The sequence below is a fragment of the Manis javanica genome, chromosome 3 (assembly GCF_040802235.1).
Source record: "Manis javanica isolate MJ-LG chromosome 3, MJ_LKY, whole genome shotgun sequence".
Lineage (NCBI taxonomy): Eukaryota > Metazoa > Chordata > Mammalia > Pholidota > Manidae > Manis > Manis javanica.
The window spans coordinates 146,761,043-146,778,231 of record NC_133158.1 but is presented as its reverse complement, the minus strand read 5'-3'; the positions used below and the strand labels follow the sequence as shown (position 1 = coordinate 146,778,231).

General features: G+C 34.7%; 1 protein-coding gene across 4 annotated transcripts in view; it reads left to right on the top strand.

Moving 5' to 3' along the window:
* LEKR1 (leucine, glutamate and lysine rich 1) overlaps positions 1 to 17,189 on the top strand; it is a 191,223-nt gene that overhangs the window by 155,136 nt on the left and 18,898 nt on the right. For all 4 annotated transcript variants that reach the window (XM_073232180.1, XM_036997927.2, XM_073232179.1 and 1 more), the window contains exon 10: positions 8,370 to 8,463. In XM_073232180.1, coding sequence (XP_073088281.1) covers positions 8,370 to 8,463 — 94 coding nt within the window. The remainder of the gene's footprint in view (positions 1 to 8,369; positions 8,464 to 17,189) is intronic.

The window sequence follows — 17,189 nt, the reverse complement described above, 5'->3', positions numbered from 1 at the left end:
TACACAGAATTCTGAGAAAGCAAACCATTGGTTGCCTGGAAGTAAGAAGGCAGAAGTGAAGGATTATGATGGAACATAGGGAAATTTGGAATATGATGGATATTTTCATTATCTTGATTGTAGTGATGGTTTCACAGGTTTATACAATTAAACTCATCCAATTATATACTTTAAACATGCAGATTATTGTTTGTCAGTTTTGTCTGAATAAAATTTTTTTTTATTCTTCTTGAAACCATCTTTGTCCCAAAAAAATCTATGGATAGGAAGGAAGTTGAGAAAGCTGTTTATCTCCCATCAGTGCTAACTCTCTAGTGTTCTCTTCTGATGTGGCCAAGCTGGATAATGGAAAAGAAGGTACATCTCTGATAGAAAAGCCAGGAGCTGTGGAGAAAACTGGACTGGGAAATTACTCACAGGTAAAAGAACCAGTGTCCAAGCAAGGAATGTTCCCCACCTCTGGGGTAGGAATCCTCAAGTTGCTTCCAAGTGGAATTTCAGAGTTGGAATGGTCTCTGCCTGGTGCCAGTTGACTCAATGTGCACCTTCCAGTGACAGGAGTATTACTGTCCACACCTAATTAATATCAGACTTGGCCATTTTACCTATTCTTGCTACTGAAATGTGAAAGAAGTGATATGCACCAATTCTAAAGGAAGCTGTAACAGATCCAATGTTTTGGTGATTTTTCTTTTCCATCTGCCACAAAAACAGCATTCCTAGGTAAGGGTTTTCTCCTTTGGCTACATCCTGAATCAAAACATGTGGAGCAGAGCAGCAGATGACACAGAGCATGTGCAAAAAATAAACTTTGATATTGTAAGCCTCTGAGATTACAGATATGTTCAATTCAAGATGTCTCAAATATTAAAGTAGAGCAGGTGGAGAGTTGGTAACATGAGTCAAATACTTGGAACAGATCTGAGCTAGAGTTAGAATTTGGGAGCTGTCAGCATCTAGATTGCATTTTAACCATAGGAGTGAACAATATCACCTGGAGAAAGAGAAGAGAGGAAGAAAGGTCCCAGAACAAAGTGCTGAGGAACATAAACATTTAATTGACAAGTAGCGGAAGATGCATCTGCAAAGGAAACAGGAATAGCCAAATATTTGGAGAAAAAGCTGCAAATGAGGTTCTCAAGGTAATTCCACTTTTGCTGCCCTTATTCTCTGTTCTTTCTGCTTCACTTCCTTTTCTCCAGCTCCTCTGAGCAAGCCTCAGAACCTGCTGGGTCTCCCTCACACTAAAAAATAAATCTTTTTACAATGCTGGATTTTGAGCACCGTTTGGACAAGAGCCCTGTCTTCCTAATGCACCTCTGTTCTGTTCCGATGACACTGTCTTGTCCATAGTGGGCAGAGCAGCAGTAAACATCACCCTATTGCCCATTCCTTCACCTTGATTCTTCCCTTTAAATCTCTCCTCCACATACCCATTCTGCTCTCTGCTCAGGCTTTATAAAAAAATTGTTTTTATAAATATTAAGTAGATACAAAAAGATACATAAAAGGCTCATATAGGTGTAAAGCATAACGAAATACAAACAATGAACACCTATGTGTCAACTGCTCAATTTAGGAAAAAGAACTTTACATTAGCTTTTAAGTCCTGTTTTGCTTCTCCCCAATTCTACTGGATTCCTCTTTCTTAAGAGGAAACCACCAATCTGCATTTTGTGGTTCTCAGCAAACTACGATTAGAAGGGAACTTCCTCAAACTGATAAAGAGTGTAAAAATCTGCAGATCGCACCTATCATTCTTTTGCTTTGTTCTGTAACTTTACCAAGTACATTTGTATTCCTAAGAAACAGGTTTTGCATATATTTTATCTTCATAGAAATAAAATCATACTATAGGTATTACTCAGTGATTTTTTTTTCTTTGTGCTCAAGATTATGTTCTGGGATCTGTCCATGATGTTGCATGTGGCTGAGAAACATTCATTCCTTCATGTGTATCGTTTTCTCAAGTAAAAGCACAATTTACTTATCTTCTCTGCTTTAACTAAATTCTTTAAATGTTGATATCTAATGTTGTCCTTATTGTTCAGTTCTAAGTATTTGTAAATACCAAGTATGAATTTTTATTTGACCTATGAGTTACTCACAAATACTTTTTAAAAAAATTTCCAAATACATGGAGATATTTATCTTCTGTACTGACATTTCTTTGTTTTTAGAGGATATGGACTATAATAGTGCTGTTCAGTAGAAATATAATGTGAGCCACATAGGTAGTTTTAGCTGTTTAATTGCCACATTTAAAAGAGTAAAAATAAGCAGGGAAAATCTATCTAGTAATGTATTTTACTTAACCCAATATATCCAAATTATCACTTAAATATGTAATTATCTTTAAGATTATCACAGACATTTTAGAACATTTTTGTACTAAATTTTGAAATCTCATGTATTTTACATTAACAGCACATTCTAATTTGGATTATTTACACTTTAAGTGATTGGTAGCTATATGTGGCTAGTGGCTCCCATATTGGGCTATACAAGTTTATAGTGCAATTATTTGAAAATTGCAGAAATTTACTTTCTGGATTAGTATGTGGCCAAGTCCATGTGAGTTGAAAAATAATGATGTATTTTCCCACTAATTGGGCACAGGGCTCTGTATGTGAGCCAATCTTATTGATTTAAGTCAATTTTATTATTTCCATTGTTTAAATCCTCTTAATTTTTACTGAATTATTTGTCTGCTTGACCCTGGGTTGCCACATTACATATTACAGGAGAGTCATTCACATAACAGCCTGGAACTGTGCAATGTACACTTCCATGATCTTATATGTTGGTCCTAGTTTGACTTAACCATAACTGAGGGAGCTGTATTAAACCCACTATGATGTGGATTTGATAATTTCTCCTTACAGTTCTATAAAGTTTTGATTTATATACTTTGAGACTTTTTAAACAGGTGCATGTAAATTTAGAATATTCATGGTGAATTGACCTGTCATCATTATCAGCCCAGAATAATGACTTTTGTCTTAAAGTCTGCTTTATTTGTTATGAATATAGTCACATAATTCTCTTCTTTAATATTTCCCTGTTATATCTTTTCCATTAAAAAAGAAAATCTTTCCATGTCCTTGTGTTTAAGGAATTTTTATGAAGAACATATAGTTTGAGTTTTTTTATATGTTTCTATCAAGTTCTGTTTCTTTTAACTCATGAATTTAGTTGATTTACAATTTTAGTTGATTTACAATTTTATTGCTTTAAGTTTTCTACTTCTCCTTCCTTTTCTGCACTGTTTTCTCCTTTTGTGCCTTTGGGGAAGGGAGTATTGTTGGAATCATGTTTATTTTCCTAGCACATTTTTTCATCTAATGGTATATTCTATTTCTATTCTTTTACTGGTTACTCTTGAAAACTTACCATGCATACTTAATGAAGTCTAAAATTAACATCTCAATCTCCTCTTGAATAATGCAAGGACCAAAGAACACTTGAGCTCTGATAGTTGCCATATGACATACATCCTACATTTTATCCAGTGTTCTTAGTTCAACCCTTTTTTTGGTCAACTAATAGCCAAAGCTATTATTTTATACAGATGATGTTTGTTTACAATTACCTATGCACAGGGTTGGCTGCATTGTTTCAGGGCCCAGTGCAAAATAAACATGTGTACTTGATCAGAGAGCTGAAAAGCTTTTTCTTTCCTTCAGTCTCTCTCTCTCAACTTGACATGGTGGTTTTTTATTTGTTTGTTTGCTACTGAATATTATGTACCTTGGGCACAGGGAAATCATGGGATGCATATAAACTCTCACAGGTACCCAGGACCCTTCCCCATGACTCAGAGCAGGGGGTACATATGACTGACCCTAACCCTCCCATTACCATGCCCAGGAAGGGCCCCTGCCCAGAGCAGTGGATGGCAGCAGTTGCTGGACAAGGGCCAGCAAGTAGGGGTTTGAGAACCAACTGGAGAGGCAGGGATGTGGCAGGAGGTAGGACTATATTAAGCCAAGACTCCAAACCCCTGGCACATTGTCCCATAACAGCTCACTTGCAAAACACAAATTCAAAGATAAACTTATTAAGAATTTCTCAATGGTGACCACAGAGCATCACATGTGAAGAACAGTGACCCCTTCTGAGCAAGGGCTCTGTACAACTGTCCTGATCACATGCCCAAGAAGCCCTCCCTGCCTCTGTGTTTGCCAGTTTCTTTGCTCACCATTTCTCCTTGCATGCCTAACCTTCCTTCTGAGGTCCTATTCCTTCCTGCAAAGTATATTATTTAGAAATTTCTTTAGTGAAGTTCCCTTAGGTGGTGGTGGACACTAGAATTTTATTTATCTGAACATTTTTTATTTCAACCTCATTCCTAAAGATAGTTTTGCTAGGTACCCAACTTTAGGTTGGTGGCTATTTTCTAATAGGTCTTTGAACTTCTTATTTTACTGTCTGGCTTCCTTTGTTTCTGTTAGCGAATAAGCTTTCACTATGTTTGGATTCCTTTGAAGAGAATCTGTTTTTTTTCTATCCAGCTCCTTCTAAGATCTCTTCAACTTAGATGATTTTCATTTTTACTACCAGATGCTCAGATGTGAGATTTATCTTTATTTATCACACTTGGAATCCTTTGGGCTTTCTATATTTGTGCTTTGATGATTTTCCTCAATCTGGAATATTCTCTCCAAAATTGCTTCCTCCACCTGCCTCTCCTTTGCTTCTGAGATGATGAATAGATCTCTATTAGATCTTTCCACTCTGTCCTCCATATATCAACTTCTTTATTATAGTTTCTGTATTTTTGACTCCCTGTACTGCACTCTATAGAATTTTTGACTCTCCCTTTCAGTTTATTACTTCATTTTTCAGTTTTGAATACTCTGCTACACTACCATCCACTGAGTTTTTCATTTCAATTATTATACTTTCCATTTCTACAAGTTCAGTTTGGTTCTTTTTCAAACATCATTAGTCATTTAAATCAATCTTACATTTCTTCTAACATATTGAACATCTTTATTTTATATTCTGTATCTGCAAATTTAATACTTTAGAATTTGTGAATTTGATTATGCTGTCATTTGTGTCCGCTCATTGTTCCTCTTACTGGCTTTTATTAAAATATAGTTTTGTGTTTTTTTAATTATGATTTCATAGGTCTTGAATTTTACCTGTAGGAATTGTTTAAATCCCAGGTTGAAGACAGGTTTCTCCCCAAAATATTGGTATTTTTCCTAGCAAGCAACTGGTGGAAAGGTTAACCCAGCACCAGTTAAAGTATCTTTTTAACATGAAGATTTTGGACCAATTACATAATGTGTATTCAGGATACACACATGCATTAGTGTTGGTTTGTGTCCACAGATTCTTGTGGGAGATGCATATTTTCCTCTCTATCTAGCACCACCATTCAAAGCCAGTAATTTCCTTTTTGAATCTCAAAGAGGAGATGCTATTTGTATTTTACACATGCTGAATATGAGTTTCACACTTACACTGCATATGTAGCTCTTTGAGATGCATCTTCATGCAGGTGAGTTTCCTTTTAGACTCTTCTCTCCCCTGACACCTGTGTTCTTCATGACTGTGAAATTTAAAAGCTAAGTTTCTTCAGATTTGGAAAGTAGCTTGAAGGTGAAAGTTGGCTTCAATGTTCTACTTATTGTTGGGGTTCTTCCTTTCAGTTCATTTTTTTAAACCTTTAGTTTAGAATAATTATATATGTAGAACAGTTACAAGGACAGTGCAGAGAATTTACATTTTCCTTTGGCCCATCTTTCATAACCATGGCACATCTGCAAAAAGTAAGAAATTAACATTGGTATAATACAATTAACTAACCTATAGACTTTATTCAGATTTCACTAGTTTTCTACTGGTATCTTTTTTCTGCTCTTTCATTTGAGTTTTGTTCTGCATCTTCCTCATTTTTTGTCCAGCTCACTGATGAACTTTAAGATTTTTATTTTTATTTATTTATTTATTTTTTATTTTGGTATCATTAATCTACAATTACATGAGGAACATTATGTTTACTAGACTTCCCCCTTCACCAAGTCCCCCCCTCCCCACATATCCCATTAGTCACTGTCCATCAGCGTAGTAAGATGCTGTAAAATCACTACCTGTCTTCTCTGTGTTGCACAGCCCCCCTATGCACCCCCCCACATTATACATGCTAATCATAAGGCCCCCTTTCTTCTTCTCCCCCCTTTTCCCTCCCTTCTCACCCGTCCTCCCCAGTCCCTTTCCCTTTGGTAACTGTTAGTCCTTTCTTGGGTTCTGTGATTCTGCTGCTGTTTTGTTCTTTCAGTTTTTCCTTTGTTCTTATATTCCACATATGAGTAAAATCATTTGGTACTTGTCTTTCTCTGCCTGGCTTATTTCACTGAGCATAATACCCTCTAGCTCCATCCATGTTGTTGCAAATGGTAGGATTTGTTTTCTTCTTATGGCTGAATAATATTCCATTGTGTATGTGTACCACGTCTTCTTTATCCATTCATCTGCTGATGGACACTTAGGTTGCTTCCATTTCTTGGCTATTGTAAATAGTGCTGCAATAAACATAGGAGTGCATATGTCTTTTTCAAATTGGGCTGCTTCATTCTTAGGGTAAATTCCTAGAAGTGGAATTCTTGGGTCAAATGGTATGTCTATTTTGAGCTTTTTGAGGAATCTCCATACTGCTTTCCACAATGGTTGAACTAGTTTACATTCCCACCAGCAGTGTAGGAGGGTTCCCCTTTCTCCACAACCTCACCAACATTTGTTGTTGTTTGCCTTTTGGATGGTGGTGATCCTTACTGGTGTGAGGTGATATCTCATTGTGGTTTTACTTTGCATTTCTCTGATGACTAGCGATGTGGAGCATCTTTTCATATGTCTGTTGGCCGTCTGATTTCTTCTTTGGAGAACTGTCTGTTCAACTCCTCTGCCCATTTTCTAATTGGGTTGTTTGCTTTTTGTTTGAAAATTTTTCTTATAAGTAAAATTTGCAACTTATTTTCAGTAGGAAAGTTGTCAAGGTACCTAGTCCAGCATGTTTCAGGAAACAGGAAAGAACAATCTGTGGGGTGGGGGTGGGGGGGTTCAGTTTCCATCAAATGATATTTATAATCCTGGTTACAAAGTCAAATGTGTCTTCTTATGTTTGTGTCCTTAAAATTTTCTAGCTTAGAAATGTAAGAATTATTTTTAGTAGTGTAAAAAATATATAAGAGTGAGACTAGAATAGAGATCAAGAGATAGACTGAGAGCCTACTACAATATTCTAGGTGGGAGATAAAGTCAGAGGCAAAATGTGGCTGTTGGTAATGGAAAAGAAAGGAAGAAATAGTTTGAGATGCACCAAGAAACAAATACAGAATTTGTTACTGAATGCATGTGAATTGAACAAGAAGTAGGAAGACTCAGGGATTTCTAGTAAAAGATTTTGACTGCTGAAGGTTTTTCAGAAGTCAAAAGGAAAACCAAGGTTGTAGGACATGATGGTGAATTTGTTTTTCAAAATGTAGACTCTTTGTTATTGATGGCCCATTAGGGAGGAGATGTCCAACAGGCAGTTATAGTAAAAGCTACATGTCTGAGAAAAGGGGTCAGAACTAAAAGGAAGAGGGTGAAGATGAAAACAAAGGGATTAGAAGAAGAATAAGCAATGGAGAAGAATTGCCTACATAGAAAGTAAGAAGGGTCATGGTGATTGCAGAAGAAGGAAGGAGCCCTGATCAACAAGCATGCTTTTGCCACTACTTGTGACATTCAAATTAATTTCAGTGCCCTTATGAAATGTGCTCATGAATCTCTCTCACTTCCACCCCCAAAATTACAGACTAAGTTTTAAGATCTGTTTTTGTGGATTAAAGTATTAAACTGTTTTTTGGGTTTTTTCAGTTTTCTGATATGTTTTGTACTCTACCACATTTCAGACATCATCCTCTAGTTAATTTAGTTTGTTCTATCAGTATCTGAGATAAGTAAAATTAAACTAAGTCAAGCAGGAACAACAAATATGAGTTGATTTTATGGAATGTCCCAATATATTTTCCTTTTGCTAAAAAACAAAATCTTGTTTAGTGTTAGAATTTAGTCAGAAACTTTGGAACCAAAATGTAGAGCATTTCATTATATTTGTAATTCCACATGTTATTATTTCATGCAAAAATTACATTACTCATTAAGTGAAAATTATACTGGAGAAAATAGTTACCTTGAATGCAATGTTTGCAAATTGCTATTAACAGTTACAATGGAGCTGGTCACAGTATTTATATTGCTAAAGAGAAAAAACAGACTAAGCTGTGAAATAATATTCTCTGAACCAGGAACTGCACCTTGGGAAGAATGTTAGGGGTAAGTCTTGACTCATTTGTTGGGTTTATGGTTTTCAGGGAACTGATGCTGATTTCACATCAGAAAAGCATCCAGCAACTAGAGGAAACTCTTAGACAGAAGCTGCTGAATGATGATAATTGGAGTGAGAAGGTAACTACAATGTAGCTTTCATCAGCATATATCTTATTTGCTTTTTAAAAATTCTGCTTGCAGGAGATTATTCCAGATAGATTTCTTTGTTTCTATGCACACATTTGATTCCTTCTGGAATTCTTAATGAAACATACTATGATTTGTGAGTTTTCCAAAATATTAGACTACATAATGGGAAATAAAAAGGCAAGAAAAGAATTTGAAATCTTGTAAGATTAAGATAGCCCATAGTCCTCACGTAAAAGCATAATTTTTATTTTTAAATATTTACCTTTTTCACATAAAGTGACAGAATCTGCATTTGACCACATCCTTAGAAGTGGGGGAATAGTAATCATTCTTAAAATTTCTATGGTTTTAAGAACATAAAAGAATGAAAAAATGACTTAAAATTATTTAGTTTGGAACTTTTGGCAAGTTTAAAAGAATAAGTATTTAGTTCACTATTTATAAAGAAAACATTTGCTCTGAAAGTATGAAAAATATTACATTGATTTTTGCCTGAACTTTTCTATATTTTTCATTTTCAAGAATGAATATTTGTTACTTTCATAATTTTAAACAATCCTACTAATATTTAAAAAATTGTTAGCCCCTGTCTTCTCAAGCTGTGCCCAGCTCTAGTTATTGAGGCTACAGCCATCATCACCCCTTAATCAACGTCTGAGATGCCTTGATCGCTCCCTGGGCCTTGTCCTGCACAATGCCATGAAACCCTCCCAACTGTTTCTCTTCACAGCTGGTACCCGTCCCTAGCACTAGCCTTCTGCCTTGGTTTTCCGGTTATATCTTAAATTTGCCTCTAGAACTAGAGCTGGCTACTGAAATTTTGATTGCTGGACTAAAATCCTGAGAAGCTGTTTGGTTACTATGAGATTCTTCTCTGTGGTGACCAGACCCTGTAACTTGTAACTCCAAGCAGCAAGCACTGACCACCTTCAAACCTACATTCCCACTTGAAATCTCCCACTCTCCACCCACCAGATTGAAATCCTTTAAGTATTGTTTCTGGCTCAGGTCAATTCTAAATTTGTCACTTTCATTTCCATTCCTCATGCAGTGGCCTTATTCAGCTGGTACTGGCCCTGTATAAATCAGTCCCTCTTCCCTTGTCCCTCAGGGACAGCACATTCAGCCTGTAAAAAAATGATCACTCTAACAACAGTTCCATATAGGTAACAATTCAACTTGGAGAATATGGACAAAAGTTGCTCTAAGTGTCTTATTTTATTTTGTTTTATTTTGTACCAAATCTTTTACTTTTTCTCGACAGTCCACACCTCGTTAATTCTTTCTAATCTGTATTAGCCTCAGTGTACTCAATTGGCTAGTCTACTCTTATTCACTTGCTCCATCCTTGCCAATCCACATTTAAAAATATAAGATGATGATCGACCTAACTAGCAATCCAAAAAATGCAAATTAAAACAATGGGAGATTATATTTTATCTATCCAGTTGATAGAGTAGTTTTTGCACTGTGGTAAAGGTCTAGCGAGATAGTCTTTCACACTTATACTTTAAAGGACTGGATATTATAGCAATTTTTTGGAAAGCAGTTCGGCAATATACATGAAGGGAAATTATAAACGCCCTATCTTTTGACTCAGAAATTCGGTGATTGAATTAATGTGGGTAAAAATTCACAGATCCTTCCCTTCCCTTAAATTCCTGAGCTCTTCTTAGACTAACAGAGTGGACTTTCCTGCCTCTGCTTTTGTAGAAGTTCATCTCCATAGTCACATCCCACGAAGGACGTTTAGGTACAATCTATTGGAGAAGTCTCTGCATCCATGATGCACTGAAGTATTGCTGCTCACTATACAGTGTCCCAGGGTGCTAGCACAGAGAGCAGACCGAATGAATGTTAGCATCTGATCATATAAGAGTATTATGATCTTGTTTTATGCTGTTAATTTAATGATGAAAATAAACCTATGTAAGATTCTCTAAGTTCTTACTAAGGTCATGGTATCTTTCTAATAAATTAATTATATCACAATGTAAATTGTCATGTATGACTTTCTATAATATAGATTTATATTTCATTTTTTTGGGAGAACATGACCTCTTGTTAGTAAATCTTGTCATCTAGCTTAGCAGTAAATCAAGATCAAGACCAGTAAAGCAAAGGAATGATAATTATGTTAAGACTCTGAATAAAAAGTTCCCTTAAAGTCTTCTCATAAGAAAGGAGAATCACTAATATGACATTGTCATCTCTTTCTTGGATGCCTGTGCCTTGGCATGGGAATGAAATGTTCCTTTTATAAATCTATAAGACAAATATTGGAATAAACTTCACAGCTTAAATGTTTTAACATTCAAAAGAAGTAGATAGCAATTGGTGCCTATGCCTGATTATTTTAGAATGTATAAAAAGCACATAATAGAATCAATAGTTGCTATGTAACAAGGGTGACACATTTTTAAATAATTGTGTATTTACTTATTGTCATGGGTTTTTGTTTATTTCAAGAATTGCTTTGATGTGAAGAAAGCAAATTAATGTGCATGCTGAACAGTTAAAATTGATTCCAAATGCACAGTGTTGATACTTTTCAGTTAAAAATTTGTAATAAAAAAACTCCTATAGCCAGACAGCTTACAATAAGTGATAGCCACTTATTGACTATCACTTTTGTAGTGCCATAAACAAATTTCAACTGTATTTTCTTAGATATTACTAAGATATCACATTTTGAAACATTTTAGAATTACACTATTGATCTCACTTTAAATAGTGCATAAAGCTTTTAAAAACCAAGACTTAAAATGAACAAAACCTTACTTTTTGGCTGAGCAACTGGACTGATAGTGAAAATGCAGTGGAGGTGGGGTGGGGTTAGTTCCAGAAATAGTCAATTCTAGCATCAAAGGAAGGCAAAAAAAATCTCAAATTCTTCTTCAAAATAGAAACACCAAATGGTCTTGTAAGTCCTAATATATTTTAGTGTACTAGTAATGAAATGAAAAGCATAACTTGTAAAATAACAAAATTTGACAAGGATGAAGCTGTCATTTATAAAATATAAATTCTCATTTATACATAATAAATGTATGGCTAAAAAGAATATTGAGGGCACACTTTAATTCTTTAAATTATGCCATATCATTTTCAAAATTGAATTAATTTTAAATCTGGAATAGCTACCAAACATTATTATAACATTATTAATTCCCATTTGCACATGGAAAAAATAAGTCTCAGAGAAGTAAGGTAATTGCCAAAGATATACAGCCAGGAAATGAGAACTGGTATAAACCTGGAAGAAAGAAGAACATGAGAAGTAAACACAAAGTCCAAAACTTATGCATTTGACCTAGATGAACTAATATTTGGCCTGGATAAACCAGATTTACACTCTTCCCTGAAACAACTATAACACTGGAGAAAAGATAGAAAACAATTGTTTCAAGACATCAAGCAATGGACAGTAGTCCTTGGAGATAGATGACAATCAAGGTGAGCCCTTTGATTTCCCTAACTTAGCACCTTGAAAAAAAATTAAGGCCATGTGCAAGGATTGGGAACCCTGGTGGAGTGTTTGGTAGATTCTTTGAATTGAGGAGACCTTTCAGAAAATCTAGGAAATGAAAGTGACTAGAGTTTCCAGGATGGTGTTCTCAGGAGAGAGCTGCACAAAGAACAAAGTCCCCATTAATTGTATGGATGGTCAGTACATATATGTGGGGGAACTACCCAAAGCCAAGGAAAGACCCATGTGATAGGACTTGAGAGAAGACTACCAAATGTTACACAAAGCCAGTGATAATACCTAGCTTGGCTGGAAAATTGATAATTCACAGGGCACTGGATAGAGTTCTCAAAAGGTCTTGCATCATTAGTAAGGAATAATTAGCCCTACAATAAATGTTGAGCTGATCCTGCTAACAAATTTTAAAAGGAAATCCTAAAAAAAAAATCAAGCTTATTCTAAGAAATTTATTTGCATCCCAGAACAGAGTTCAAGAATATTCATAGGAATAAAAAAATATCCACCATCTAACAAGGTAAAATATGCAATGTCTAGCACCCAATCAAAAATTTCCAGGAGAATAGGACTCATGATAAAAATAAAAATCAATGAATAAAGCTGACTCAGAAAGTCACAGGTGTTAGAGTTAGCAAATAAGCATATTAAAAGAGTTATGATAACTATATTCCATATGTCCAAAAACTAGAGGAAAATTGACCATGTTAAGTAGAGATATGGAAGATATAAAAAAGATCTAACCAAACTTCCAAAGATGAAAACTACTACGTCTAAGATAAAAAGTACACTGGATAGGAATAATGGCAGATTAGGCATTCCAGAAGAAAAGTTTAATGAACTTGAAATCACAGCAATAGATACTATCAAATGAAACAAAATAGAAAAAATATTCAGAACAAACAAAGAGCATTAGTGAGCTGTGAGACAAATTCTAGTGGACTATTATATGTATACTTGGAACCCCCAAGAGACAGGAAATAGAGGAGGGAACAAAAAATTTCTGAAGAAATACTGATTGAAAAAATTTAATTTAAGGAAAACTATAAAACCACCGAATCAAGAATCTCAACAAACCTCAAACACACGGAGGGACATTATAATCCACTTGCTCAAAAGTAGTGATATAAAGAAAATTTTTAAACCAACTGGAAAATGAGACATTTTATTTAGAGGAACAAAGGATGACAGCAGATTTTTCATCAGAAACAATGTAAGCAGGAAGACAGGGGGACTGAAAGTACTAAAAGAAGGTGAAGGTGGGGCATGAGTCACCAATCTAGAATTCTACACAAAAGTGTCTTTCAAGTATTAGGGTAAGATAAAGACTTTTTCAGAAATGAAAAAGCTGAAAGAAAGTATCATCAGCACACTCACACTATAAGAAATGTTAAAAGAAGGGCTTTAGTCAGAAGGAAAATTATAATAGGATTTATAATAAATTTATAATAAATTTCTTTAAAGTATAATTGACAAAAATATTAACAATCTGTGATTTATAAAATGTAGAAGCAAAATATATGAAAATAGCACAAGGGCTAGGAAGGGAGAAATGGAAGTATATTATTGTGATATTCTTATATAATAGATGAAGTGATATCACTAGAAAATAGACTGTTAAAGGTGTATTCAATAAACTAAAGCAACCACAAAAATAGAAAAACAGTTATAGTTAATAAGCCAGCAAACAAGGTAATATTGAACTAAAAAAATGCTCAGTCGAAAAGAAGACACAAAAAGAAGGAAAAAAAGATGAAATAGGCCAGATAGAAAACACATAGCAAGATAGATTTAAAGCTAATCTTATCAATAATCAAATGTAAATGGTCTAAACCAGAGGTCAGCAATCTTTTCCTATAAAGGACCAGTTAGTAATATTGTGGGACATACAATCTCTGTTGCAACTACTAAATTCTGCTACTGTAGCTTAAAAGCAGCCATAAAAATATGCAAATGAATGGGCATAGCTGAATTTAGTCTGTGGGTCATAGTTTACCAAGCCCTGGTCTAAATATCCACATTAAAAGGCAGAGAATGTCATGTTGGGTAAAAATGCAAGAGTCTACTAGAGTGCCTACAAGAAATGTACTTTAATAAAAAGAAATATTTTAACAAATGGTTTAAAAGCAAGTGATGGAAAAAGATATGTTAACACAAATCAAAAGAAAGCTAGAGTAATTATATCACTAACAGACAAAATAGATTTCAGAGCGAACAAATTGGAGTATTTAGAATATTGCCAGGGATGAAGAAGGTCATTTCATAATGGCAAAGGGATCAGCTCTCCAAGAGGACATAATAATCCTGAATGTTTATTCACTTAATAACAAAGCTTAAAATTTAAGCAAAAACTGATAGGACTGCAAAGAGAAATTTAAAAATCCATAATTAAAGTCAGAGATCTCAATAGCCGTCTTTTAATAATTGATAGAAAAATATCCAGAAAATCAGTAAGGATATGTATGTAGTATGGAAAAATAGTATAAAAATTTATTTTTAAGAGATATATGGAACAACACTATTAACAAATGACCTAACTGATATTTATAGAATTCTCCACTTAACAGCAGAATGTGCATTCTTCTCAAGTGCACATGAGATATTTACTAAAATAGGTCATATTCTGGGGCATATATAAGTCTCAATAAATTTAAAAGGATTCAAGTCATACAAAGTATTTTCTCTTGCCACTGTGGAATTAAATTAGGATTCATTAACAGAATGTTATCTGGAAAAATACCCCAATATTTTGAAACTAAATACATACCAATTCTCTGTCCTTACCAGTATGCTATATAGATGTGTGGGAAAACAGGCTTAAGGAAAAAATTAAACACACTGAGCTAAGGAGTCCACCAGAAACATCCGACTGTGCACATCCTCTTCAGTCGGTAGTAGCTTTATGACCTTGGCGAAGGTACTTAACTTTTCTGAGCCTAGAGAGTGGGAATAATAATATTTCCTTCCCAAAATTTTTGTTAAATGAACAAATGGAAGGTGTCCTATACTGTATCTATCACCCTAGCTTGTATTAGGTATAGGTACTCAGTGAATATTCTCCCATTCCATCATAAGTTTATAAAGTTCCTGGCAGGACTTCAATACATATTTTGATTCCTTAGCATTGAGTTTGGTTTTTTTTATAACTACAAAGTCTGTGTATTTGAATAATCATCTATTTTTACAATATATTTATTCAGTTCAGAAATAATCTTGTGTACTTTTCATTTGAAGTATAATTTCAGTTCAAATAATCTGAAGTAGAGTTTTCAATTTGTTTTTAACTTTTGGAAAGCAGTAAAATTATTTTTTAGGAGATACATTTTTTAAAATGATATATGTACCTCAAATATAAACAAATGATCTGATTTCCACTTTGGCATCTGAATTCCCTTGATTTTAAAGGGATCATCAAGTAATAAATGATTATAACATGATGTTTGGCTCCATGGACAGTTAGAAAATGATATCAAAATCAACCACAAAGATCTCACTTGTAAATTTATGTCGGAAAAGACAATATTTTGCACATCAGCATTAGATACAGGGGTATATAAAATACTAATTATGCATTTCATTAACAAATTCAAAAAGAATTTAAAAAACAGCATACTCAATTCTCTGGAATCATCAGGAGGCCCTCATGAAGAAGATAAAGTTTGAGCTAAAGGAGGATATGGGTAAATAAGAAGCATAAAAAAATTAAATCCTGGAATGTGTACACAGATCATTTATTTTACTTTGTGTTAACTCATGCTTTTTTTTTTGTAAATCTGAATTTCCCCGTGATTATTAAAATTATTATTAGTTATTATATAAAGCAGTTCATATTTTACATATGTACTGTTACCAAATTCATTTATTTTGCATAAACATAAGTTCTGCCATCCAAGATATTTTAGATAAACAGCTTCTATCAATATATAAAAAACAAACATGATGATTTGGCATGAATTCATCTTCTCAATGACAAATAATATGCTAGCTTAAGCGAATCATTCTGCTTGTGGGCTCATCATTTTGTTCAAACTATTCAAATCATCAAGGAACCAGTAGTTTCATCTCTCTGTGCTACAGCGTCAGCACATTCAGATGACTCTTGGCATCCCAGCACAGCTTCCTTAAGTGTTTAAAAATCCCACCTGAAGCTCATCACAGTGCCTCTCTTTTTCAGATTTTGCAAATTAAAAATCAAATCAGTAACAGTAAATCACCCTTTTCCCTTCTATCTACAGTGACTTTTGTTTTCCATCTTCCATTTAGTCCTTCCTTTTTTTCCCTCTTCACCTATAATAGTTCATTCCAAGGAATAATTAAGGGGCAAGATGTCTTTGCTTCCTGACTCAAATAGAACAGAACATTCTACTCATTCAAGCAGCCAGCCACCCCCTTTTCTTCCCTGAATGCTTTCTTTGTTTTATCTTCACCAAGGGACTCTACTGATTTCCTAAATGGCTTCTTCCCCATAATAAATTTAAAGGGCTTTTAAAAAAGTCCTTCTAAAGTTTTTCTGTCATCTAATTTACAGTTTGTCCTGTCCCACCTAGTTTGTGTACATTCTTGTTCTCTTAATTTGAGCAATCGGTTCATATTTTGAGAGATGTTTTTCTGTCGTAACATAATATTTGGCTCTACCAATTAAACAAACAAGAAATTGTTTTGAACACTTGATATTTTAGTACCTCAGCACACATTTTTCTTGAGTGTCTCAAAAAACGTTTATTTAGTTGTTTTTTTAAAAATAATGTCAAGGAATCTTGTGACCTATGAACTCTTAAAGTTATAGCTTGCAATTTTTCCAAATGTTTTGCATTTGATTTCTTCTTTTCATGTGTTTTTTACTTACCTATTCCAATGTGGCTGGAGCACAGCGATCAAACAGAGAAAGTGAAAGTCACCTTGGAGAAGTCCAGGGCTACGAGGGCCGGTATTCGGGTTGTGCCTGCCCAACAGCCCAGGCTCAGGGAGAGAGGGGGCTGGACTCCAGCCTATGCTCTGATCACCAAGTCCTGAGGCTATGTTCATCTGAGTAGAAGATCATGTATAGGAGTTTTTATTTTATGCTAATGCATTGAGAAAGCACTAAGAGAGAATAAAGATCCCCTCCCCCCCACCGCCCGCTTTTTGTGTGTATGAAGAACACTCTGCTGTGTGTATTGTGGACTAGAGAGAGGAGGCAAGGAATGAAGTAAGCCAGTCAGGAGGTGACAGTAGCCAGAACTAGGGTAGT